Raw genomic sequence first — 23969 nt, 5'->3', positions numbered from 1 at the left:
ATAAGGTGACGGGGCTCCGAGCATGGGTTCGTCCATATGACGTGGGAGCTCCAAAAGAAAAGAGCTCCCCGGTCCGCCAAGTGGGGTCACACCACTCGCCGATCCTCAGCCCGAGCCTGGAAGCATCGCCAACCACGGCCGCCGGCACGTTCCTAGAATCGAACGACCTCATTATTGCCTTAACCTGCAAGACTTGCATGTCAACAAATGACAGCATAGCGAGACATCGTTTGTGCCACGATTGCTGTGCTGTCGTTGTACCATCTTCGTCTTGGCCGTCACCCCACGCGGCCTCTTGCGGCGAAAGCATTCTGATCACCACTGAGATACGGATGGCCCGGAAATATAATCATTTGTTGGTATCGCTCGACGTCAAACCAACCATGTCCAGCAATTGCGCAAATGTTCAATCGACCTTTGCTCGCAAATCCAAGCATTTCCCAGCCCATCCTGAGATTACAATGTCAATTCCAGAGACTCCAACATGCGAACATCTATCATCATTACCCCAATTCTAGAAAGCCCCCACTTCCTGACCTTCCCTAGCCAGCGTCTCAAACACTCTCGGTGGCAACTTGTACTTGATCAGCCCAGCAAAGACCATGAGATCCTTCGCCTTCTGCAGCAGCTGATCTGCAAGCACCTTGCGCATCCTGTCCTCGAACTGTCCAGACAGAAGACGCTCACGGTGTCGCGAGCAGCAGCCAATGCACCAGAGGAGCACGTTGCCAATATTGCGTGAAATCTCTGGTGGGTATGAGTTGAAACTGTTGGCTGTAGCGCGAATGTCGCTGACGTTGCCTCCAGCTGATAGAGGGAGGATACGAAGGTTCTCGATTTGCTAGATGACTTGTTAGTGACTGATAGTGTAAGACAGAGATGCAACTACTTACGCCGAGTGCTGCCATGTAGTCGCCAGCCTCGATGACCTTCTTTGCGTTGTTGAGCTGGAATAGTATTCCAACGGTATCACGGTTCATCTGTGACACCTTCCTCCACCATAGACTGTTTGCATCGTACAGTGCAAGAACCTTTTGGGCAAGTTCGACAGGATCATCTGTTCCGAGCATGCTCAAGCTCGACGAAGTCAGTTCACTCCTTTGCTGCTGCTGTTGCTGTGACTCTGCGGGTGTCAGCCGCGGCTTCAACGGCTCCAGACGAAGTGGCTCTTGGCCGAGCTCTACAGAGAGTGCTTCGGCAAGTGCGCGGTTCAAGATCGTCACGACACTGTCATACTCGCCAGCAAGATGGCATAGTAGAATGGCATCGTTGATGCGTCCATTGTCGTCTGCCATCCTCGCGGCTTCACTAGTGATGGTGTTCAACAGGCCCATCTCACCGTCGAGCTTGAGCAACGGCACACGTTCCTGAATGAGACCAGGCGTCGTCTCGCCGTTCGACTTGACATCACCCAGTAACGTGGAAAACTCGCGCGTCTCAAGGACAAGTTCACGAAGCGCCTCGTGGCAGAGCTCTGCCTGCTGTCGTCCTGCTTCGCCTGGTAGATCCGCATTCATGCAAATCAAGACCAAGTAGTCAGCTGCAGCATCAGCTCGTGCGGCACGGAAGTCACTGGTGTAGTGGCCGATCACGCGCCCAAAGTTGAGCTGTGGCTGCTGTCGTGTAGTGAAGGTTATGATCTCCCCACCTGCAGTCGTCCAGTCCGACACACGCAGTAGACCGTAGTAGTCCAGAGCAACGGCGAAGTGAACCGCGGAGACGTAGTTGTGAGTGTAGAGGTAGTTGATCGCTGGCTCGAACAGACCAGCAAGCGTAGCGAGATAGAAGTAGATTCCATAGCCACCCGCGGACTCGGCTTCGTCATTCATGAAATGACGCTGACCGATATCCTTAATGGTCGTTCGCAGTTCTTCCAAGCCGAAGATCTCGCCAGCATTCTCTTCAGCGCGATTGCCTTCACGGGCCAGATTAAATTGCAGCCATACCCAGTCGTCCATGTTCTCTTTAATTGGCGCCAGATTGCGTTGACTCATATCACAACGGCCGACGATCTTGTAGCAGGCCATTCGGTAGGGATCTTCTGGCGTCTTCAAGCGAGTTCTCTGCGCATGCGTATGCGCGACCTTTTGTTGCGTATCTGGGTTCAATCTTCGCTCTGGATCGGTGGCGTACTGAGTTATTGCCGCCTGGAAGTTTCTGTCGGTGTTCTGGAAGAAGTTTCTCTTCTCTCGCACATATTCCGCAGCCTCAGTGAGGAGGCCACCTCTGAGAAGGAAGAATATGATAATCCAAGGAAATTCATCACCAGCTTCACCTATCCTCTGGAATAGATCACTATCTGCGCCGAGCTCCTTGAACGCAGCCTTCGCTCGTACAAAGCCTCGGATTTTGTTGAGCATAGAGGGAACTCCACCAACGAGCGCCTCTGCAGGGTTCCTCCGCAACACATCTTCGACTTGCTCCAAGAACTTGCTTTCCAAAAACTTCCGAGAGCCATCGAGTATGCATTTACGCATGCGTACGCTGGCAGCAGAGTTCGGTTGGTCGTCCAAGTAGTCCTTGGCGAAGCTTCGTTCTTTTGGCTGGTTGGAACCAGGGTTGGAGGCCTCCAGTTCGGTTTTCTCGCCAGTGATGGATATAAGCGCTCCATACGCATTTGTGAAGTGGTCTGAGTATTCGGTGCCCGCAGCCTTTTCCACGTCTGAAAATGCATGGAGTACCGAGAATGAGCTCTCACGTAGCCTGGACTCGTTGAGCTTCTTGACCTCGTCCATGTACTTTTCTTGTTTGTCACGTGCGTATCGGTCCTGAGAAGCAGCTTGTCCACCCATGACAGACTTATCGGTAGGTTCGCGCCCACCAAGCACGCTTTGAGAGGCGCCTAGGACAGGCGGTCCGGCAGCGGACGCGCCAAAAGTCGATCTCGCATTTACAGACGCACCGCTATTAGGGCCCATAGAACGACCCTTGCGCCCTGTTGCGCGTCCAAAAGCTCCGCGGGCCGTGCTGCCAAATGCGCCGCTTTGGGATGCGGCCATATCTTCACTCTGTCGGCCGAGTCCGAAATGTTCGTAGATCCTCTGCCTCTGTTTGTCCCATTCGATCTGAACGTTGTCCTCGAGGAATGTGTCGAAGTCGCGTTTAGATTGTTCCAATCCTTCTTGAATGAGTGCTAGGGTGGATTGGGAGTGCAGGTTCGAGATGTAGCCGTCTACGTCGTTGTCGAACAGGTTCTGTGTCTGGCCGGGTGCAGCGAGACCGCCTTGCGAAGAGAATTGGTTTAGGTCGCGGAGGGTGCTGCCCATCTTGACGCCAGAGGCGGAAAGTAGGTAGTGTCTAGAAGCAATCAGCACAAGGCAACACATCATGATCAGGTCCAACATACGCAGCGCGATCCTGGGAGCGATCCTGGACCTGGTCTGCTGAGGGACCTCCAGCACCCAGATTGCGCACCTTCCGTGCGATGTCTCCCAGTCCCAACTGTAGAGACGGCAGCTCGTCGAAGTTGTTGCCGCCATTTTCGCCAGCATTGCGCTTACGCCCTCGCTCGAGCAGATGGTCGAAGTGGGCTGAGCGACCGGTACCAGCGTTTGCTTGCGACAGCGACGCGCCCTGTTGCTGCTGTTGCTGTTGGGGCTGCTCCTGTGTGGTGGTAGCACCGAAGAGGGAGGATTGGCCCAGGCCGCTCGTTTGCTGCGTGTTGTTGGTCGTTGTCGCTTGCGATGTCGGTTTATTGAAGAGTCCGCCGAAGCTGCTCGGTTGCGCTTGCGTTTGCGGCTGTGAGGTAGACCCAGCGCCAGCGAACAGTGAGGGTGTCGTAGTTGCTGCCGGCTTTGCTCCGCCCAAGCCACCGAAAAGTCCGCCTCCAGTGCTTGGTGCTTGTGTCGTACTGGATTGCGCATTCGAAGTACCTCCGCCTAGATTGCCAAACAAGCTTGGTGTAGCACCGCCTGATGCGCCTGTTGTTGCTCCAAACAGCCCTCCGCCTGATGTGCCAGAAGAGGCGGGCTGGGAGCCTCCAAGATTGCCGAAAAGCGACATGGTGGTTGTACGGGGCGGTGTTGTTGATGGTGCCGAAAACAAACCTGGAGAAACGAGATCGCGTTGTTCAAGCTTGAGAGCTCGGACCGCTGTGATCCCTGTCTTTCAGGTACGCGTCCATGTGAAAGAACTAGTATCATCCTAAACTTACTGAGACAATCGACAAGTGTGCGTCAAGTAATATTCAATCTTCGTTGTCCGTGTATTCGGCTCTCCAAAAAAAACCCACGGAGCCGACTTTGGATGTTTGATGAGAGCGTGGTACGACTGGCGTGTCCGGCTGCCCTTCAATGAGCCAAATGGGAATGGGAGCATGGCCGAACGACATAAAGCTTTGTGTGCAAAGTAATGGCAATGTGACAAACGATTATACAAATATTCCGTGTCCATTATGTTATGCGAGCCCAACTCGTCTTTGTGACCTATTCTAGCAAACGAGTGACAGTATTGATTCAAAAGCGAACGTCTATCGCAGTTATTTCGAGGTGTGATCTTCATGTCCTACTGCAATCTCATTCCAACAATACCTAGTTATGACTGATTTCTTGCCTGAGCCGCCGTTCTTCCACCGTGCCCCAAGCCCTTGGAGACACAGGCCAGCCCGATACATTCGCGGTCAACCCCATATATCCAATGGATGGTATCAAGACGAACGAAAACTGCGACATCCAAAAATATCGAAAGCTTTCATCTGGCCAAAAGATGGTAGAAATAGTTCCAAGTTGGGTCGAATGAAAGACATTCTCCAAGGCAAAGGTCCAGATATCTTCGTTGGCTCTGCGGCTGATGCAAGAGATTTTGTGGCCAAACGCCCATCGCGATCCCAATGGTCCAAACATGTCAATCTCGATGGCCGTTTCTCGGAGCCCGCCTTCAACCCTACCAAGTTCGCCCCTTGGACAGAGGGAGGTGTGCTGTCAGGTGGACGTTCACGCGAAATGGTTTACGATTTCCGTACGCGAAAGTATGTAGATCGGCATCCTCGCATGTGGACAGACGCGAGATGGCAACCAGATCCTTATAAGAACAGAAAATGGAACATGTTTCCCGAAGCTCTGCGCGATGTGTATGGTGGTTGGTGGCAGGATGGACAATACCTACCATTTCTTCAGGGTGGCCCATTTATAAACGACATGGGCAGACATGTATCGTAATGCCTTGCTAATTGGAAAAAGTCTTTCAGATGCAGCCTTCGTGGGTCGCTTGCCATATAGTTTGAGGAGTCTCAGTCGTGCTGGCGACCTGTTTGCTTCGTCTTGCAGTGGATGTCAGTGCCGACTTGTCGAGAAGTTTTCCACACCTGGCACACGAAGTTCCTTTCACGGTCTTGTATGCAGCAATCATATCCTGTTATGGTTAGCATACAATCAAACCATACCCATGGCATGGAATTTCATGTACGTACCAGTAGATATCTCAAATCGTCAGCATTTGGCCGAGATGCAATGCATCTTGTGATGGCCAAAAAGGGCTCTGTTGTACCCAAGCACTCGGCGTTAAGTTTGTAGCGTCCGTTTGCTTCGCGCTCGATGCCAATACGGAATTTCAGCATGAGAGAACCGGAAACGAACTGCATCTGTTATGTATGTGAGCAGATAGTGATTCGAGGCGTATGGATGCCATACATATATGCTGCGATCATCATCTTGTGCCTCCACTTTTAGAGTTGGGTGTGCCTTGCGGAAATCCACCACGATTCGAGATACATCCTCTTCAGTGAGTGTGGCACCGGAATCATCTACGTTTTCAGATCCCTTGCTCTTTGACGACTCCTTTGCCTTCCGCGCTCTTTCTACCCATCCATAGGAGGGCATGGAGACGCTTTCTGATAGGTCCGCATTTGCGCCGAAGCTTTGCTTGACGTGCTCGAATGTGCTCTGCATGTCGGGGTCTTTCCAATGTTTCGTGAGCGCATTCAGGTTGTTCTGGGAACCCTTCACGCCCTCAACGTATAGCTTATAAGTCGCGGAACTCCGAGGACGATGGAAAGGCTCGATGATGCGCGGGATAGCTAGGCGCATGTCGTTGATCTGTCGCATATCAGTATGAGTTCAGGAACGGCGTTAGGGAAGTCTCACCTGCGCCTGGAGCTGCTCCAATTGTGCGAGTGCTGCTGTACATTGCGCTTCGTCCCAGCCAGCGCCGGGTTGCGCTGCGCCTTTAGTAGCACCCATAGGACAATGTTAATAGAAGCGAAAGATCTCAAACGTTAATGCGAAGGCGATTCAAGAATAAAAAATATATAGTAATATCATGCGATAATGTGAATCTTTGAGGCTTGCCCTGAGTGAAGTGAGAAGAGTGACCCACGGACGCTTGACGATCGGCAGGTCCACCCAGCGCTCCTTCCCCACCGACCGAACGCGCTCTCGCGTGGTCACGACCTGAAACAAAGCCCTCCATACTTCACAGGGCAAAATGGCGAACAACGATAAATGGGAGAGTGATCAAGGGCACTAGATAAGTTGATGGAATATTTATTTGAATGAAAGATTGCATGCTGTGAAGATATGTAATACTTGACGATTCTCGAACAAATCCTTTGCGCCTGGGGTTGATATACAATACACGCACAAGCTCCTCATAACTTGGCCTTCGCCTTGACAACACTCTCTTGAGGGCCGATAAGCGGATCATACACATTCATCCCCAGAGTGTCGTGAGGTACAGTGGCGGTGTGCATACTGAGTCCTCTTGTGTCAAGCATAGAAGGATTCAAGTCCGCAATGCTTGAGGCACCGATCAGGCGCATGTTCATCTCCATCTCATCCTTCAGAAGCTGCATAGCCCGGTCGACACCTGGGAGACCGTATGCGGACATGGCGTAGAGGAAAGGTCTGCCAATACCTACACCCTTGGCGCCTAGTGCGACAGCCTTGATGATATCTGTGGCCCGTCGGACACCACCATCGATGTAGACTTCAATGCGGTCTTGCCAGCCGCGTGCGCGAAGAACGGGCATAACCTCTGCGAGCACTTCGACACCGGAGCGAGCAAAATCGAGCTGACGACCACCATGGTTTGAAAGAACTACGCCTTCGACGCCAACTTCGACGGCGCGGATAACATCCTCAACACACTGCACACCCTTGAGAATAATGGGCATCTTGGTGATGCTCCTGAACCACGGGATATCTTTCCAGCTGAGGCTCGGGTCAATGAAGGACGAGATGGCTCGTGCGGCGCCTTGACTACGGTCAACATTGTCTCCGCCGGTGCTCTGAACGTTGCTTCCGACATCGTCGAACTTGCTCCGCATGTCTTTCTCGCGACGACCGAGCTGTGGTGCATCGACGGTAATGAAGAGACCCTTGCAGCCGCGTTTCTCGGCGTGCTGCACGATCCGCTTTGTGACCTCGCGATCCTTGTTGACGTACAGTTGCAGCCATTGGACTTGACCGTCTTTTGCTTCGTCCATGATTTCGTCAAACGAGCAAGATGCCAGTGTCGGTATCATCTGGATGACATTGTGCTTGTGTGCGCCGCGCGTGAGCACAACCTCTCCTTCTGGATTGCCGAGCTTGCCCAACGCCGTCGCAGTGACATAGAAGGGAATATCGCATTTGCTGCCGAGCATGGTGGTGGACATGTCGACCTTCTCGACGTCGATGAGTACGCGTGGCCGGAACCAGATCTTGTGGAATGCGCTGTGGTTTTCTCGTAACGTCTGGAAAGAGTCAGTCTGGGTAAGGACATGGTATTTGGGATAAGCCCACGATTTCGTCGTCTGCACCACTGGAGTAGTATGCCCATGCAGTCTTCTTCATGACCTTGCGCGCGACAGCTTCAAAGTCCATCAAGTTGTAGCATTGCTCCAGGATGGGCATGCGCTCAATGCGCTTCTGTCTCTCTTCCTCATCAGGGTCGACCTCCTTCGCCTCTTCCTTGACCGTCTTCATGTCCACCTCGCCCAAGTGCTTGGATTTATCGAGATACTTGTCAAGAGTGTCGGGCGGGTGGATGGGCTCGAACGCCTCAGTGCTGTCCTTGCCGGCATACTTTAGGATAATCTTTTGGCCTCCAGGATGCTCAGGCAGGAACTCGGTTACATCGTAGGCGCGGCCATGAACAATGACCCAGCAGGATTCGGCGTTGTTGTGCTCAGCGACCTGCTCGCCGGTGAGCTTCACCTTCTGGGTGTCATTACTGTCGTGGTTCATCGTCGCGGTGTTGTGGTAGGCGCAGGATGCTGGAGGGTAGGTAATCAAGTCGCGAACATAGGCCAGAAAATATATGGAGCCGATCTAGGTTATTTCCAGGCACTAAAAGCTTGGGCGGGCGGAAGGGCCAGGTTGGTGACGGCAGCATGTTTGGGGTGATAGCTCGGTACATTCATCCCCGCAGGCTTCGGATGCTGGTCGCGGAGAATGGAAGCAAGCTAGTACCGTCAAGCTCGAGGCGAGCTAGATGTCCGGGCTTGTCACATTTGGTATCCCGTCTCGATCCCTGACAGTCGACCGCCGACCGGTCTTCCTAGAGATATATCATCGGTCGGAGGAACGTGGACTCTTGTTTCAGGGTAAGTGGCAGCGTTTTTAATCGCTACCTATCGGTCGCGTGGAAGAAGCGGGCTCTGCTCCGAAACGCGGGGAAAGCAACAACTGCTAGCTGGGTGGGCATGACGTGCATTGTTGACTGCCCAACCCACGAGAATCAACATGGCGCGTCATCCCCAGGATGGTAATCAGTCTCCAGAATGCGATCACGATGGACGCCCATCTTTCCATGTTCGATGCGTCCCTCCCACATCGATTCATATTGGCTTAAGGCGTCTGTCACATGGGCTCCCCTAGCCAAGAGAATCGGTGCAAGCGCCAAACACGGTGGACTGTCATTCGGTCACTCACCTCCTGCCTAATATTCTCAGACAGGCTCTACGTCAATTCTCTGCCTCTTCTCACAGTTACCGGCGACAAGTCTTCACTGCACGCCATGCAACTTGTCCTGCGACCGCCTACCACGCATTTCCTTTCTTCCTGGCTCCGAGGCACCGCGCATACCTGAGTCGACCCCACAACATCCGCCTTCCGCCCCACCCCTGCACCGCCGACCGTCGACGAATACAGACACCTTTGGCGAGTGACGACAGTTTGTACCGTCATGTCCAATAGCCTCGAAGCAAAGATTGTGGTCCTCGGCAGCCAAGGCGTTGGGAAGACTTCCCTTGTCCACCGATACGTGAAGAACGCCTTTACACCTCCTACAACACAGTCGACCGTCGGCGCATCCTTCTTGACCAAGAGGGTCGTGGACATCGACACGTCCACCGTGGTCCGGTTACAAATATGGGACACAGCAGGTCAAGAGCGCTTCCGGTCCATCTCCAAGCTATACTACAGAGGTACGCCAATAATTTCCTTACTTCGAATACGTCTTCGCAGCCCGCTGTGTTGATTTTTGGAATGTACTTTCCAATGGCCGAGATGACATGCTTCCACTCTTCGCCGTAGCCCAAACACTCTACCGAAAAGCTAACCAACTCTTCTGCAGGTGCAAACGCTGCAGTACTATGTTACGACATCACCGATCCCTATTCGTTCGACGAGATGGGCCGCTGGTTTAAAGAACTCAAAACCAACCTTGGAGAAGACGTGGTTCTCCATGTTGTAGGAACAAAGTCAGATGTCGTAGCCGAAGACCCTGCCAAGCGAAAAGTGCCGTTTGAGCGCTGCATTGAATACGTCGCCGAAAATCTCTACCCTACGCAGAATGGGCCGCCACACAGTGCTCAGACAAGCGGCTGGGGCTCTGTACCGGCAGTCTTCCACACCGGCGGTATGGCATCGCCACAGAGTAACCGATCGAGCGGCTTCTGGGGACAAGATTTGGGCTGGGACTGTTGTCATGAGATCAGCGCCAAAGATGGTGAAGGTGTAGATGAGGTCTTCCGTGTTATCACCCGCAAGTTGGTCGAACAGCAACAGAAGAAGCTCGAAGAAGAACAACGCCAGTACGCTATGGCTGGAGTCACTCCGGCCATGGACAACAACGGCAATGTGGCTGGGTATTTCGATTACCCTGGGAACGGCAATGGCAGTTTCCGCTTGGGCACAGGCGATAAGAGGCGGAGTTGGTTGGGCTTTCCAACTACACCAGCCGTCGCTGTACACCAACAAGATTGGGAAGAAGACATCAATCGGGTGCAGAAGAGCAAGAGTGGTAGGTGTTGTTAACAACAAGTCTGCACCCTTGTCACTCGCTCTATGTCTACACCTTTGTCTGTGCTTCCAATCCCCATGCTCTCACAGTTGGCGGATATCACGACTAGACTCATCTTGGTATGCCCACGCATATTTTCCTTTTCTTCATCTCCTCTTATGTACTATGCACTCGTGTGTGCTGTAGTACTTTCATTGCTTCTCTAAGGCACCTTTTCCTATTTCCTATCTGTTGATCGTAGCGAGGCGTTCGAGCGTAGTCTTTGTCCCGTTCATGTCTTGCATTTGAAGCGATCCTGAGCATGTAGTTCGCGTATTCTTTCTCATTGTTCGCTTCATGGCCGGCTCGATTCAAATCACACGAGCGTGATCCATATATATATATCACACGAATAATAATGCGTTACGTCGAGGCTATAGCCATGCGTACACAGAAGTCATATTTCCCGTCACTGATACGATTCGGATTCGAGTTGCTACCTCAGATCCCAACAGACACCACAAGAATAGCGCACTTTGTTTCTGTCGCTGCAAGGCTCTTTCGTTAGAGATAATGTCTTCGCTGAGCGAGTCGTTCCCAGCTTCGATGCACTGACTTATCACGGGCCGAGCAGAGGACGCAGTGTTAAATCGACTCCGTGGAACAATCTAAATGTCATATAGCAAACATTTCCATGGTATAAATTCAGGTATCATGGCCCCAATCAAGCTAGTATGGGTGTCCGTTTTCCTGTGCAGTTTGCGCCTACTGTAGAAAGTGGAGGGGTCTGTATCTTACAGAGGTATCGAATCTGCTATGCTAATCATTTTCCGTAACGCCGTGTCAGATGCTGTTTTGATTATCTGTCTCGTCCCTACACAAGTGTGCCGTCTGGCTCTCCCGGCAGCCTCTTGACACGCCTCTGTTCCCAGTCCTCGAGGTCTTTAGCCTGCAATCTCTGTGCAGTTGTCAGCCCATGCTCGTCCAATACCTATATTGCCTGTTATACGTACGTAGTACTCATCCTTCATATTAACCTTCCTCCGCTCTCCTCTCAGGCCCATAGCCTGCTCATGTGTTATTTGTTGGTTCTTGCGATCGTAGCGCTCATATCGCAGCGCTGTGGCGGGCGTCAACATGAAAGACCCTAGAACGATGGTGGAGAGGAATGGTAGGCCGAAGAGTAGGAACGGATGTTTCTGGAGTGATTTTCGATATCGGGCGGCGAGCGAGTTGGGTAGTGTGGCGCTGAAAGATTTCGAAGTGAATGGGCCAGGCATGGCTGCGGCTTAGAGGATGCTAGATCCTGCAGACGTGCACAGTAGGCGCCGATATGCGTATAATGCGTGCTCGATTTATGTAGCGTTCGGGGTTGCGATCTCGGTGCTTTCGATGTTGAGCAAGGGTGGTTCGATGCTTCCAAGTGGAATTGCGGAGTAGCGCTCTTTACCAAGATAGAACTTAGCGGGGTCTCGTGACTACGCGACTTCGCGTCAATGTAATCCATACACTTTCTCTGTGGACCTTACACACCATACACACATCTGCCTACATCGTGCATTTTGCGACGACTGCCGGACTATCGTATCAATAACACGAAACAACACTCGTTGAAAGCCCGGGACTACCGCACAGCAAATTGCAGAGGCCCCCACCCGCGTCCAATCAGACGCCACTCTATCAACAATACCATCTTGAATCAGTCGAACTTTGTACAGGCATTCGCTTAAAGCCAAATCCAGCATCACCGCCAACAACCAGGTGTCCGGCCACATTCCAAGGCTGCACTCTTTCCCAACCTACGCGACATGCCACGTCGGTAACGTGCATCATGGCCCGCAAAGGCGGGAGCTCGACTCAGCGGATGGCACCGCCACCAGTGACTAACGGCAATTCGAATGGCGTTCCGCCCCCTTCGACCATCGCGGCTCAAATTGTACATAACGCTTCAAATGTCAATGCGCGGCATGGCCAAGTAACAAAAGTCAGTTTTGGTGAACTAGTAAAGGAGTTTCTTCAACATCCAAACACCGACGAGCCTGATCAACAACTCGTAGCGCTCGTGTGCGTCATCGCGGAAGCCGGTCTTGAGGGACTGTTCAAACATGATCCGTTTGCCCAGGACCAGCAGAGGCAGCAAGGCATTGACAGTATTGCCGCGCTCACCTTCATCCTGCAACAAAAGCCACATCTACTGCTGAGCACCCGGGACAGCGAAGACGACGGTATACCTCGGCCTCCACTTATTCTCTGGTTATACCCCAAGTTACTGGGCCTGTTGACGTATACAACACTCGATTCTGTGCACGAACATGTACAGCAACTGCTCCATCTGTGCCTAAGCGTGCTTGCTCGGACATCTGCCCTCTGGCGCTCAGCTGCAGTAGTCTCACAACTTTACAGGTCGTGTGTGCAATGTGAGTACTAAGCCAGAACCCTTTCCCCATCCGCTTACCTCTTTCCAGCTATCCTGACAAAATTGCAATCCGTGGACGATCCGGTTTCGGTACCTGCGCCGTCTTTCAGTGTTGCCCTGCCATCATCAAGCAACATCAGTGTGTTCTGGCCAGAAAGCCAACAAATTATTGCTTTGCCCCACGATCTGCAGCGAACCATCACTTCGCAACTCGGTGCCATCAACGTTGGTTTCTGTCTGCTTCTGGCGTTGGCTAATGCTATCCAGCCTCAAGAGAGGGAATCTGTGACGCCTGGTGCCTTAGATCATCATCTACCCTGGATCATAGATAGTGCTCAAGCTTTATGGAAATATTTCAGGCGATGGACAACAAGCTCGGCGAAGCGTCCTTTCTCCGATGAGATTACGCTTGTATATTTGCAGCTACTAGAAATACTGTTTCTTCCTTCATTGGCGCCTGGAGACCGCACCTGTACTTCGTTGAAGAATGCGCAGGCACTAATCACTAGCCTCCGCGAGTTTGTTGATGGTTTACCATCATTGCCGGCATCAGAGAGCAGTCAAGTGCGGCTGGCCATCATCCTCACCCACTTACGCAGTGCACTTGTCTCATCGCCTGAAAATATCCCGACAATCCGGCGTCGGCAAGAAGCGAGCAGAACAATCGTTTTACACGATGTTGAGGAGATCATAGCTAAGGCTTGCCGGGATGTGGATCATTTTTCTAAGCTCCATAAAGACTTACAGGTACGAAACGAGCACTGCAGTGTCGATCTATACTAACATATACCAGCTGGCCCTTTGTCTCTGGACCGCACCAGGCACATGGCCTATGTCTGTCGCAGACATACGTAAAGAGCTCTGTGAGAGTGACACTGGCAATTTTTCGAACGCTCAACTTGCTGAGGAATCAACGCGAATCCTAAAACTATTCCGCGTATTAAACCTAGGAACCGAAGAGAGGCCTACCAAGCGGCGAAAGACATTACCAGACACTTCTGACATCAACCGTACTATATATGAGCGACTCATGATGGTATTGAATGGCAGTAGTCAGGACTCACCTGTTTTCAACCTGTCTAATCTTCACAACATCATGGAGTAAGTCGTCTCAATTGGTTCTGATAGCCATTGCTGACTTCAACAGAACAAGGTACTCATCCATGATGGACGACGAACGGCAGAACGAGCGTACACAAGTGGATATTATGACAGCATTCACAAAGATTGCATGTGCTGGATCCCGGTGTTTGGAACCATCACAATCAGCTTCGCAGCCACTGCAGTCACTTGTCTGTATGTTGTGTGATGCTAACTCACGAAATGGACGAGACGCCGCGATGCATTGGAACGAACAGGACGATGCAGAGAGCTGGAAGGACGCTATTGCTGCCATGCTTGCGATCACGAAAGAACCAGAGTTCGAGGCGTCATCGCAATCCCGAGTGCTTATGGCTGTGGCCATTGGTCGTGTCTACAACCATATCTCTGACCCTGAGTATCTGTCTCTCGAGGTATGTGAGCTAGGACAGTGGCTGCTTGCGTCTATGAGTAGATCTTTACGGGAACTGAAACTCGCTGCGACAAGTTCCTTGATGGTGTTTTTACGAGATGACATATCCAAAACCGTTCGTGGGAAAAATCGACGGTCTTTCGTAGAGTTTCTGGATGCTCTGGCGAAACGCAACATCTTGTCCGATCAGGAAACGTTGATCATCGCATATGGTCGAACCGCATTGACATGCGGTGAACTAGAGCTACCCATAATATTACACCACCTCATCGAATACCTAGGCCATCCAAACGCACTGGTATGCGGTATGGCTTACCGCGAACTTGAGTCGATCGCTAAAGGGTATTCCATGGATACGATGCAGCTTTTAAGCCCTTATTGGAAGGTCATTGGCTTCTCAGTCATCAAGGACATCGTCAATCAGCCTCAGAAGGCGCAGCAGCTGGCTGACTTGACTGAGCAAAGCGTCCGTCAATTATTGGTGCAGACCCAAGCGGATACTCTTCCTCATCTTGTATTGAGCAAACGAAGAGACATCATTGAGAAGATCGCCCAGGCACGGAAAGCTTCTGTCATTGACGTCTTGACGCATCCAAGAGCCAACCTTGCGAGGATACTCGCCTTGCTTCTATCACAGCCCGTCGCTGAAGTCGAGCAGACAGCGATGGAGACTCTAGCAGCCATTGAGCCTGCTATCCGGGATGGCAGTAATAACAAGCTCGAATCTTGGGTTGCACTAGATATAACTGGCGTTGCCATCGAGATACTGAAACTAGCGGCGGACCAAGAAATTGTTAGGAAAAAGCCCTATTACAAAGGATTCAGTACCCTTGCATCGCTCGCGCCGGACACGAAATCAGGTCAGCGTAAATCTACTTCAAAGACCAAGAACCTGGATGCATTCTGCGAGACACATATTCTAGGCATTATAGCATATTTCTCGAATGTCATCGAAGCCCCCAACGCCCAGGGAAAGGCAACACCCCATACAATGCCCGAAAGGAAGAGATGCATAGCTGCTATAGGGGATCTTATCCACCTTGCACGATTTAGCGTAAATGGAGCGTTGCCACAGATTCGCGCCTGTCTCCAATCGGCCATGGGAGATCCAGACCTATGCGACGATACATTCACTGTCTGGTCTGCGTTCTTGGCAGCTCTCGATGGAGACGAGACAATGCTAGTCGTTGATCAAACATTCGCATTGATCGTACAACACTGGTCAATTTTCTCCGAAGATACGCAGCTCAAGGCTCACAAAGCTATTGAGGGCATAATACAGCAGTATAATGCGCAACTTCGAGATAGAGTGGAATACCTTCCTTCATTAGCGGGCATACCAATGCTCTCCAAAATTGAGGGAGAATTGGTAAAGTTCAAAGATATGGTCGAGACCATCAAGGTCTTCCATGCCTTCAGCAATCGATGCAAAGATCAGAACTCAGTCGTAGTGCGACAGGCACTGATAGAGCTTGTGCCATTTCTAGATGCCAACCAGCGAGAGCTGCACCAGTCAGTAGTCGGTCAAAAGCCTCTCCCGATATTAGCGGCGTTGACGCGGTCTCTCCTTGACGCCAGCGTACGGTTCTCTGAAGACTATTCTGATATCACCATCCTTTGTGCTCAATGCCTTGGTATCATCGGCGGTCTTGATCCATATCGAGTGGAAACAGTTCGTGAAAAGAAGCGCGTCTTGATGCTATCAAACTTCTCACGGAGAGACGAGGACATCAATTTTGTGGCATTGCTCCTGGAGCAGGTTCTGGTCAAAGTCTTCCTGTCTACCACAAATGCTAAAGCACAGGGCTGGATCGCCTATGCCATGCAGGAGATGCTCAAGCATTGCGGGTTCAGCGCTCTCCGCGGGGCAAAGCCTCGGTCTTCGCAGACTAGCACAGAGGCACAACGCTGGAATGATATTCCAGAGGCCGTCAGAACTGTTCTGACGCCCTTCCTGGATTCCAAATATTCCGTCAACATGAATCCATCAATACAGTACGAGGGTGCAACATATCCGATCTTCAACTCGAAGCTTAGCCATGGAACCTGGCTCCAGACCTTTGTTTACGACCTGTTGCGAAAAGGGCAAGGTGTCAATGTTGAGATGGTCTTCCCTGTTCTGGCTAGAATCATCAGGGGCTACGATTTATCAATAGCTACATTCATCCTTCCGTTCGCAGCTCTTAACGTTATCGTATCTGACAGCGATGAGAACAAGGCAAATGTTGGCCGAGAGCTCTTGCAGGTGCTGCAGGCCGACTTGCGTACGGCGGAGCAACACGAATCTTCCATCATCAAGCAGTGCAGCGAGGCAAGGCCCTACAACTACTCCATCAAACTTTATTCGCTGACCCATCGCAGAATGTGTTTCAGACACTCGACTACCTGTCACTATGGCTACAAGAGAAGAAGAAATCCCTGATTGACGCAAGAACAATGGCGGGAAAAACGGGACGTGGTGTGTCCGAGGACGAGGAGATGAACTCGATCAAGCAAGTCAGTCGCGTTGAAGGGATACTCCAGCTTATCCCCGCGGAGATTATATCCCGACGAGCCGTTGAATGCGGTTCGTATTCTCGAGCCTTGTTTCACTGGGAACAATACTTTCGCCAGCAGCAAGACAAGAAAGCCGCGTCGAAGCAGCCCTTCCCCGAGAAAGACAGTTTGCTGCAACATTTACAAATGATCTATGCGCATATCGACGAGCCGGACAGCATTGAGGGGATATCGGCCCATCTCAAGGTCCTCAATCCTGAGCAGCAGATTATCGAAGATCGTAAAGCTGGACGGTGGACAGCGGCTCAGAGTTGGTATGAGATTGCACTTTCTGAAAAACCGAACGATGTTGAGACTCAGATTAACCTTCTCACCTGCCTAAAAGAGTCCGGTCAATACGGTGAGTCTGAATAAGTGAATTCCATGAAGAGTAGCTAATGCTCGTTCAAGACTCGATCCTCAATTACGTAGACGGCTTCCATGCGACTAACTCGCTTTTGAGTAGTACATTGCCTTTCGCAGCTGAAGCAGCTTGGTCTACTGGTAAATGGGAACAACTCGATCGACTTCTTGGTACAGTTAATGTCGCAGACTCGAATCTTTTCATAGATTTCAACGTTGGACTAGGCCGAGCGTTGTCAGCACTTCGTCACAAGAACCGTATCGAGTTTCAGGCCATTATTGCAAAACTGCGAGAAGTTCTGGCAAAGAGCATGTCCCCATCTACCACAGCGTCTGTACAAGCATCGCATGAACACCTTGTGAAATTGCACGCGCTATACGAGATAGAAGCTGTAAGCGGTATGAGCAATGGGGTTGCGGCGGACCGTGAAGTTATCCTTGAGAACTTAGATCGCCGGTTGGACGTCATCGGAGCGTACACATCAGACAAACAGTATCTTCTGGGACTACGCCGTGCCGCAATGACATTGTCTCGGTGAGCAACCTGATCTGGCATATGTTGAGTATTGCTGACAGACAATAGCATCGAATTTACGAAACTCGACATCGCTTCGGCATGGCTCACAACAGGACGGCTGGCTCGTAAGGGAGGCTTCATGACGACTGCTTTCAATTCAGTGCTACACGCCGAGCGACTTGGAGATAACGCATCTAAAATCGAATATTCGAAGCTTCTTTGGAAAGAAGGTCACCATCGTAAGGCCATTCAAAACCTTCGTGGTGCTATCGACAGCAACGCGTTCCAGCGGGAGGACACCGTGCCCATCAACATCTCTGTTACTACAGCCGGTCGAGACGAAGGGCATTCCATGAACAAGGTTAAGTGCCATGCTCAACTACTGCTCGCTAAATGGCTAGATCGCGCAGGTCAGACCCAGTCGATGTCTCTGAAAGAGGAGTATGTAATTGGTGTGCAAACGTATCCCCGGTGGGACAAAGGTCACTACTACCTGGGTCGATGGTATCTGAAGCTTCTGGAGTCAGAGAAGCGGCAGCCAATAACAAAGCAGAGCTCCGAGTATCTCTCGGGAAGCCTCGTCAAGCTGGTCGTTGAGAACTTCACTCGCTCTACGGTGTATGGGACGAAGTACTACTACCAGACCCTGCCCAAGATACTTACGCTATGGTTGGACATGGGTATGGAAGTCACGCACAACATGCCCAGAACCACCAAAGATAAGGAGTTCCATGGGCATCGGCTCAACTACCTTGAACACATCAACAAATATGTCGCGCGCTACGCAGCAGAACGAATGCCTGCATTTGCATGGTATACCGCTTTCCCGCAGATCATCACACGCATCAGCCATCCAAACAAGAGCGTTTGGGAGGCTCTCCAGGCGATTATCATCCGAGTCGCTTCATCGTACCCGCAGCAGGCGCTTTGGGCTCTATTTGCCGTCCTTCACTCTACACAGGATGACCGCAGAGCCCGGGGCACTGCCGTTCTGCAGAAACTGCGCGTAAGTTCTCGACTTGGTCAAGGTCAGAAATCAGCTAACAACAAAAAGGACGCAACGAAGCGCAAGGGAGCTTTCGTCGACCTCAAAACCCTAATTGGTCAAGGACAGCGACTTACTGATGCGCTCCTGGCAGCTTGCGACGCTCCTATAGAGTCGCGAATAGCACGCGTGAGTCTTTCGAAGGAGCTGGGATTTAACCACAAGTTGGCTCCCACGCTTCTAGTGGTACCTGTTGAGGCCAATCTGCTTCCCAACCTGCCTGCTAGCAACGACAGCCAGTCCCTCCGTCGTTACAACCCATTCCCAGCCGACGCCATCACGATACAGTCATTTGATGATGATGTACTGGTCTTGTCGTCTCTACAGCGTCCACGAAAGCTCAACGTACGCGGTTCAGACGGACGCTCATACGGCTTACTTTGCAAACCAAAAGACGATCTACGCAAGGATCAGCGGCTCATGGAATTCAACGCCATGATCAATCGGGCTCTCCAAAAGGACATCGAGTCGAGCAAACGTCGCCTGTACATCAAGACATACGCCGTAACACCTCTCAACGAAGAGTGCGGAGCCATTGAATGGGTCGAAGGCCTCAAACCGATGCGCGACATCATCCTTCGTTTCTACCGCCAACGCAACATTGCAATCGACTATACAGAGATTCGTCTACTGTTAAACGAAGCCTGCTCATCACCCTCCAAAGTCACCATCTTCACTGAACGCATCCTCGGTAAGTTCGTGCCTGTGTTACATGAATGGTTCGTAGAGACGTTTCCGGAGCCAGAAGCGTGGTTCGCAGCGCGTCTTCGGTACACACGGTCTTGCGCGGTGATGAGCATCGTTGGGCACGTACTAGGTCTAGGAGACAGGCACGGTGAGAACGTTCTCCTTGAGCAAGGCGATGGTGGCACTTTCCACGTAGACTTCAACTGCCTCTTTGACAAGGGTCTCACGTTTGAGAAACCTGAACTCGTGCCCTTCCGCCTGACACACAACATGGTCGACGCCATGGGTCCCCAGGGCGTTGAAGGTCCGTTCCGCAAGGCCGCTGAGCTCACGTATAAGCTGCTTCGACAGCACGAAGACACGCTCATCACTATTTTGGAGACATTCGTGCATGATCCCACGGCAGACTTTCTGGGTGGTAAACGGAGGAAGAAGATTGTGGGTGTACCGGATACGCCGCAGGAGGTCCTTGATGTCACGCGCACAAAGGTGAACGGGTACTTGAAGGGGGAGAGTGTACCGTTGAGTGTAGAGGGGTACGTCGAGGCACTCATTGCTATGGCGAGGGACCCGCACAACTTGGCAGCCATGTACATTGGGTGGTGTGCTTTCTTCTAGGTGGTTCATCTTTTCAGTAAAAGCAGGCGTGGAGGAGTCATGTCGAGGGCGTTGTACAAATCACACTGAAAAAGTGTCAGCAATTGAAACTCCCCTTCATCTCAAATACCACTGCAGTACAAGCGAAACTATTAGTAGCCCTTTACGTGCCATGTGAAGACTGACTCTTGCATATACAAGATTGGCATTACAATACGTAATTGTAAAAAGTAGGTACTCCCATTCTCTTGAAAACGCCGAAACAAAGACTCGTAAGAAAAGGTGATGCTACCCAAAAGACACGCTCGAGCGGATATTCGTCGTATAGCCTCGTTGTGTGATGGATCTCAGCCCAATGCGTCCGCTGCTAACTTTGCACCTATTCTTAGCAGCACTTCCCACCCATGCCAGCGTTTCCACTGTCTTGCCCACCAACATCCACCTTGGGCGCCGCAGTCTGATCCGTCCTTGCGGTGTCGATTAGCCTCTTCTTGATATCTCCGGCCAAGCTGTAAAAGGCCTGGTCGACGTTGATGTTGCTCTTGGCCGAGACCTCGAGGAAGGGAATGCCAAGTTCGTCAGCGAGGGCCTGGCCCTGTTCTGTAGAGACGGCGCGCTTCTCTTCCCAGTCGCACTTGTTGCCAATAAGAATCTTGTTGACACCCTCGGTGGCGTGTTGCTCGACGTTGGAGAACCATGTGCGAATGTCTGTTGCCCAGTGTTAGCCTCTAGTATCGATGCCCGTTTGTTGCTGTGCTATGCAGGATACCCAGCGGAGACGTACTGTTGAAGCTCCTTTCATCTGTAACGTCGTAGACCAGCAGAATGCCCATAGCGCCTCTGTAGTAGGCCGTGGTGATGGTCCGGAAACGCTCCTGGCCGGCGGTATCCCATATCTGCAGCTTCACGCGCTTGCCGTCGAGCTCGATGGTGCGGATTTTGAAGTCGATGCCGATGGTGGTGATGAACGAGGGCGTGAACGAGTCCTCACTGAAGCGCAGCAGACAGCATGACTTGCCTACGCCCGAGTCGCCTATGAGGAGCAGTTTGATCTACGTGGGGGGGAAGTGTTAGTGTGGGTCTTGGTATACAAGCGGTGGAGGGGCGCTCAGGGTCCAGCAAGTACGGGGTAGGGCGAGCTTACGAGAAAGTCGTAATTCCTGGATCCAGCCATGTTGGTGTAGGGCGGCGATATGCGTTATCGGTCGGTGCGTGGTATGCGGAGTTGGCGCCCGCCGGTTTGGGGTATACGGTGAGCTGGCTTCCTTTGGCGGTTGCACGAGGATGCCGGTGATGTACGCTCGACTCGACAGTGCAAGGTGCAGGCGATGGGCTTCGGTCTTGGGTATATGTCTGTCGCTGTGTGGTCAACAGCAGGCAGCGAAGTGAATGGCGTTGGAGTTCACAGGTGTGCCAGCCAACGTTGGACGTTAGCGCCAATAGTCCGCACGGGCTCACCACCGTCGTCACTGTCGTCCGCAGCGAGTGATGAGAGGCGGATTGGTGGCAACTGCGCTCTGGGCCCGACTCGGCTCTGACTGCCGGCATCACGACGCGAACCACAAGACATGGTCATGCTGTGGTGCCTGGTGTAGAAAAGAAAGGTAGGTCTCTCGTGTCGCCCTGCACCCTGTCGCACCTAGGCGGCTTTGACCCTCACATGCTCGACTCACGCCTACTGGAGAATACGATTCGCAGTGCACGAACTTGCTCGTAGATTTGTATTCAAGTGGGTATGTACGCTGATCATAAATGTGCTTTTACCGGGTCATCCCAGTTGCAAAAGACATGCTTCCTCAAGTAAACCATTTTGAGTACGCCCACCGGATACGCTCGACTACTTTTTGCTGTCGCTGCAGCCCACTCCGCACATCAACAAGCTCATCTATCTCCACCAACAGGTCGTGGAAGATGCGTCGCGGTAGGATTCCACTCGCAGCTTGTCGCAGTAGATGCACTTCGCAAAGAAGGAGACCGTGGTCCTTGTAAGAGATCTCGCCATCCTCGGTAGCGGTCGCGCTGGTGAGGATGCGATCAATGTTGCGTAGGATGAGCAACATGCGACCCTGCCTTGTCCACATCTGCACGCCTTTACGGCTACTAAACACACCTCGAAGGTATCGGTACACGCCAATACTGACGAGTACACCGGGCGTCAGACCAATAAAGCCAAAGAGTAATTCTTGACTCTTGAGGATGCTGTCGATACCACTCATGGCAACTTCCACATCGACCTTGGTTTTCTGCACCTGGATGAGGAGTGCGCTAGCGAGATTACCAACTATAGCTCCTTTGACTGGGCTTTGGATGTCCTTCTCGTACGATCTCAACACCGTTGTTAGGTCGCCCTCGCGAACTTTGGCTCTGATGTCGGCGATCTGTGTCTCGTTCAGTGCTGGGCCTTCGGGGTTCTTCACAGCAAAATCAACAACCATGCGCTCGAGGCTTGCACGGTCAGATTCCAAACTTCGTTTGCTCATGATGGAAACCTCGCTGTCTTCATTGTGCCGGATGGTACCGATGATTCTCATTGCAGGCTCCACGACCCAGTTTGTCCAAAAGTCAATCACAGTCTGTCCTAATTCCCGTACCCAGGTCAAGATTTCCTCTTTCCGGTTGACGAAGATGCGCAGGATAGTGGTTGAAGACACAAGGAGCATAGTGGCGGGAAGCCAGTACCGGATGATCAGGGATGGACGTCCGTTTTCCTTGACCACAGCATTGAAGTTTGACGTGTAGGTAGGCAATGCGTCCCGGAGTAGGTACTGGAGTCGCTCAGCGACGTCTGCCGGCTTGAGTGTGCTTGCTGTGCGCTCTCCAGTGGGTTCGTGCAGGGAGTAGAATTGATCGTCCTGTGTGATGCTGGCCACCGAGTCGTCGAACTTATCAACGGAAAGCTCTGCCGTGTTCACGCTTTGGATGACGGCATCCATGAGGGCGATGTTCTTGGACATGACGCTCTTCCATCTATGTCCACTTTGTGTTCCGAGGAGCGTGGGCGACTGGGTGCCGTCGTCGTGTACACTGGAAAGATTAGCAACAGCCGTATCCCGCAATGAGCTTATGACATACCTCTCGTTACCCAGGCCTTCGCCTAGCAGCACGCCGAGCGCGTTTGCGTTGATGAGTCGTATCTTCCTTAAGGCGGCCCGCTTCTTCCTGCCTTCATTTCTCACAAGCGCTAGTGGGCTCACGACTCTTCGCTGGATGTTGGCGATGCTCCGCTCTTGCACTGCATCTTTGACGAGGCCGTAGAACTGGCTCCATCCATCGGCCACCTGGCCGCCGCGCGACAAGACATCGTGGTATATCTCCTGCGACCATTTCCATACGCGGACTGGAGATGTTTGTATCGAGTATAAGCCAGCGAATCGGTAGGTGGAGAGAATGTCGTCCCAGTACCACAGGTCGTCTTCCAGCGGGATGGTCTGCTCAAGTATCGTACTCAAGACCTGACCGTATACCTGTGTCGTCGCCTTGCTGACTAGCAGCCATTCCAGCTCGTGCTCGTAGCTCGCATCCTCGTAGCTGCTAGCAATGTTGGCACGTTGTAGCGCCTCGGATATGCGCGCGACGGGGACAAGGCTGTGCTTGGATGACGCAGTAGTAGAGAGAGACTTGATGAGATTCTGCAGATGTGCGATTCGTGAGGTCTTGGTGGGGTTGTGGGCTTCCTCGGCGGTGATGGAAAAGCTGCCTGCTCGCGTGGCTGACAGCTGCAGCCGATCAAGCTGGCTGTCAATTCGTCGCACCTGGCTGCAATACGGTTAGCCAGAGTTACAATACGCCGCTCCAATTGCTCGACTTACTCAACCACGAAAGACATGGTTACCGGCGCGTCGACTTTCACATGGAGGATGCGGCGGGATTCTTTTGGTACGAGGAGGGGATCGGAACCAGGATGACGCGCGCCCGCCCGCCGCCAATGACGTTCTAGAGCCTGCCACCAAGCACAACATTCCCGACGTTTTCACAACGTAACATTTCGACACAGATGAGGACGAAAAAGCATAGCGGCCGACATGTGATGCCTCCGTTCTACGTTGTTATTGTTGGTATCATGTTTCCTTGTTCAATTCCCATCGTACCTTCCAACGGCATATACTTCTAACAGGTCAACACATCGCATTCAACTATCCGATTCTGACTCAGGGAC

The 23969-nt window shown here is 52.0% G+C and overlaps 9 protein-coding genes across 9 annotated transcripts; 3 read left to right on the top strand and 6 right to left on the bottom strand.

Moving 5' to 3' along the window:
• Nucleotides 1-514: 514 nt before the first annotated feature.
• AA0111_g7624 (Nucleoporin) lies at nt 515-4002 on the bottom strand (the record flags this gene model as incomplete). Its single annotated transcript, XM_028653981.1, has 3 exons — nt 515-841; nt 894-3297; nt 3347-4002. The coding sequence occupies 3 exons, from the start codon at nt 4000-4002 to the stop codon at nt 515-517; spliced, it is 3387 nt and encodes a 1128-aa protein (XP_028504871.1).
• A 731-nt stretch (nt 4003-4733) lies between these two features.
• On the top strand, nt 4734-5156 carry AA0111_g7623 (hypothetical protein; the record flags this gene model as incomplete). Its single annotated transcript, XM_028653980.1, has 1 exon — nt 4734-5156. One exon carries the CDS (start codon nt 4734-4736, stop codon nt 5154-5156), a length of 423 nt encoding a protein of 140 aa, XP_028504864.1.
• Nucleotides 5157-5181: 25 nt separating this feature from the next.
• On the bottom strand, nt 5182-6176 carry AA0111_g7622 (hypothetical protein; the record flags this gene model as incomplete). The annotated part of the gene is made up of 4 exons (XM_028653979.1): nt 5182-5349; nt 5408-5578; nt 5628-6032; nt 6081-6176. 4 exons carry the CDS (start codon nt 6174-6176, stop codon nt 5182-5184), a joined length of 840 nt encoding a protein of 279 aa, XP_028504865.1.
• Nucleotides 6177-6583: 407 nt separating this feature from the next.
• On the bottom strand, nt 6584-8162 carry AA0111_g7621 (Cytochrome b2; the record flags this gene model as incomplete). The annotated part of the gene is made up of 2 exons (XM_028653978.1): nt 6584-7669; nt 7719-8162. 2 exons carry the CDS (start codon nt 8160-8162, stop codon nt 6584-6586), a joined length of 1530 nt encoding a protein of 509 aa, XP_028504866.1.
• Nucleotides 8163-9102: 940 nt separating this feature from the next.
• Nucleotides 9103-10175, top strand: AA0111_g7620 (hypothetical protein; the record flags this gene model as incomplete). Its single annotated transcript, XM_028653977.1, has 2 exons — nt 9103-9343; nt 9493-10175. 2 exons carry the CDS (start codon nt 9103-9105, stop codon nt 10173-10175), a joined length of 924 nt encoding a protein of 307 aa, XP_028504867.1.
• An 839-nt stretch (nt 10176-11014) lies between these two features.
• On the bottom strand, nt 11015-11420 carry AA0111_g7619 (hypothetical protein; the record flags this gene model as incomplete). Its single annotated transcript, XM_028653975.1, has 2 exons — nt 11015-11098; nt 11154-11420. 2 exons carry the CDS (start codon nt 11418-11420, stop codon nt 11015-11017), a joined length of 351 nt encoding a protein of 116 aa, XP_028504979.1.
• A 551-nt stretch (nt 11421-11971) lies between these two features.
• On the top strand, nt 11972-19834 carry AA0111_g7618 (Protein kinase; the record flags this gene model as incomplete). Its single annotated transcript, XM_028653974.1, has 8 exons — nt 11972-12557; nt 12606-13303; nt 13350-13657; nt 13704-16333; nt 16381-16965; nt 17016-17502; nt 17551-18490; nt 18539-19834. 8 exons carry the CDS (start codon nt 11972-11974, stop codon nt 19832-19834), a joined length of 7530 nt encoding a protein of 2509 aa, XP_028504978.1.
• A 364-nt stretch (nt 19835-20198) lies between these two features.
• AA0111_g7617 (GTP-binding protein) lies at nt 20199-20987 on the bottom strand (the record flags this gene model as incomplete). Its single annotated transcript, XM_028653973.1, has 3 exons — nt 20199-20521; nt 20598-20865; nt 20958-20987. 3 exons carry the CDS (start codon nt 20985-20987, stop codon nt 20199-20201), a joined length of 621 nt encoding a protein of 206 aa, XP_028504971.1.
• Nucleotides 20988-21609: 622 nt separating this feature from the next.
• AA0111_g7616 (hypothetical protein) lies at nt 21610-23639 on the bottom strand (the record flags this gene model as incomplete). The annotated part of the gene is made up of 3 exons (XM_028653972.1): nt 21610-22837; nt 22886-23569; nt 23623-23639. The coding sequence occupies 3 exons, from the start codon at nt 23637-23639 to the stop codon at nt 21610-21612; spliced, it is 1929 nt and encodes a 642-aa protein (XP_028504970.1).
• Between the last annotated feature and the right edge of the window lie 330 nt (nt 23640-23969).

Source organism: Alternaria arborescens, assembly GCF_004154835.1.
Source record: "Alternaria arborescens strain FERA 675 chromosome Unknown contig_17, whole genome shotgun sequence".
Taxonomy (NCBI): domain Eukaryota; kingdom Fungi; phylum Ascomycota; class Dothideomycetes; order Pleosporales; family Pleosporaceae; genus Alternaria; species Alternaria arborescens.
This window is presented reverse-complemented; position numbering and strand designations above follow the sequence as displayed.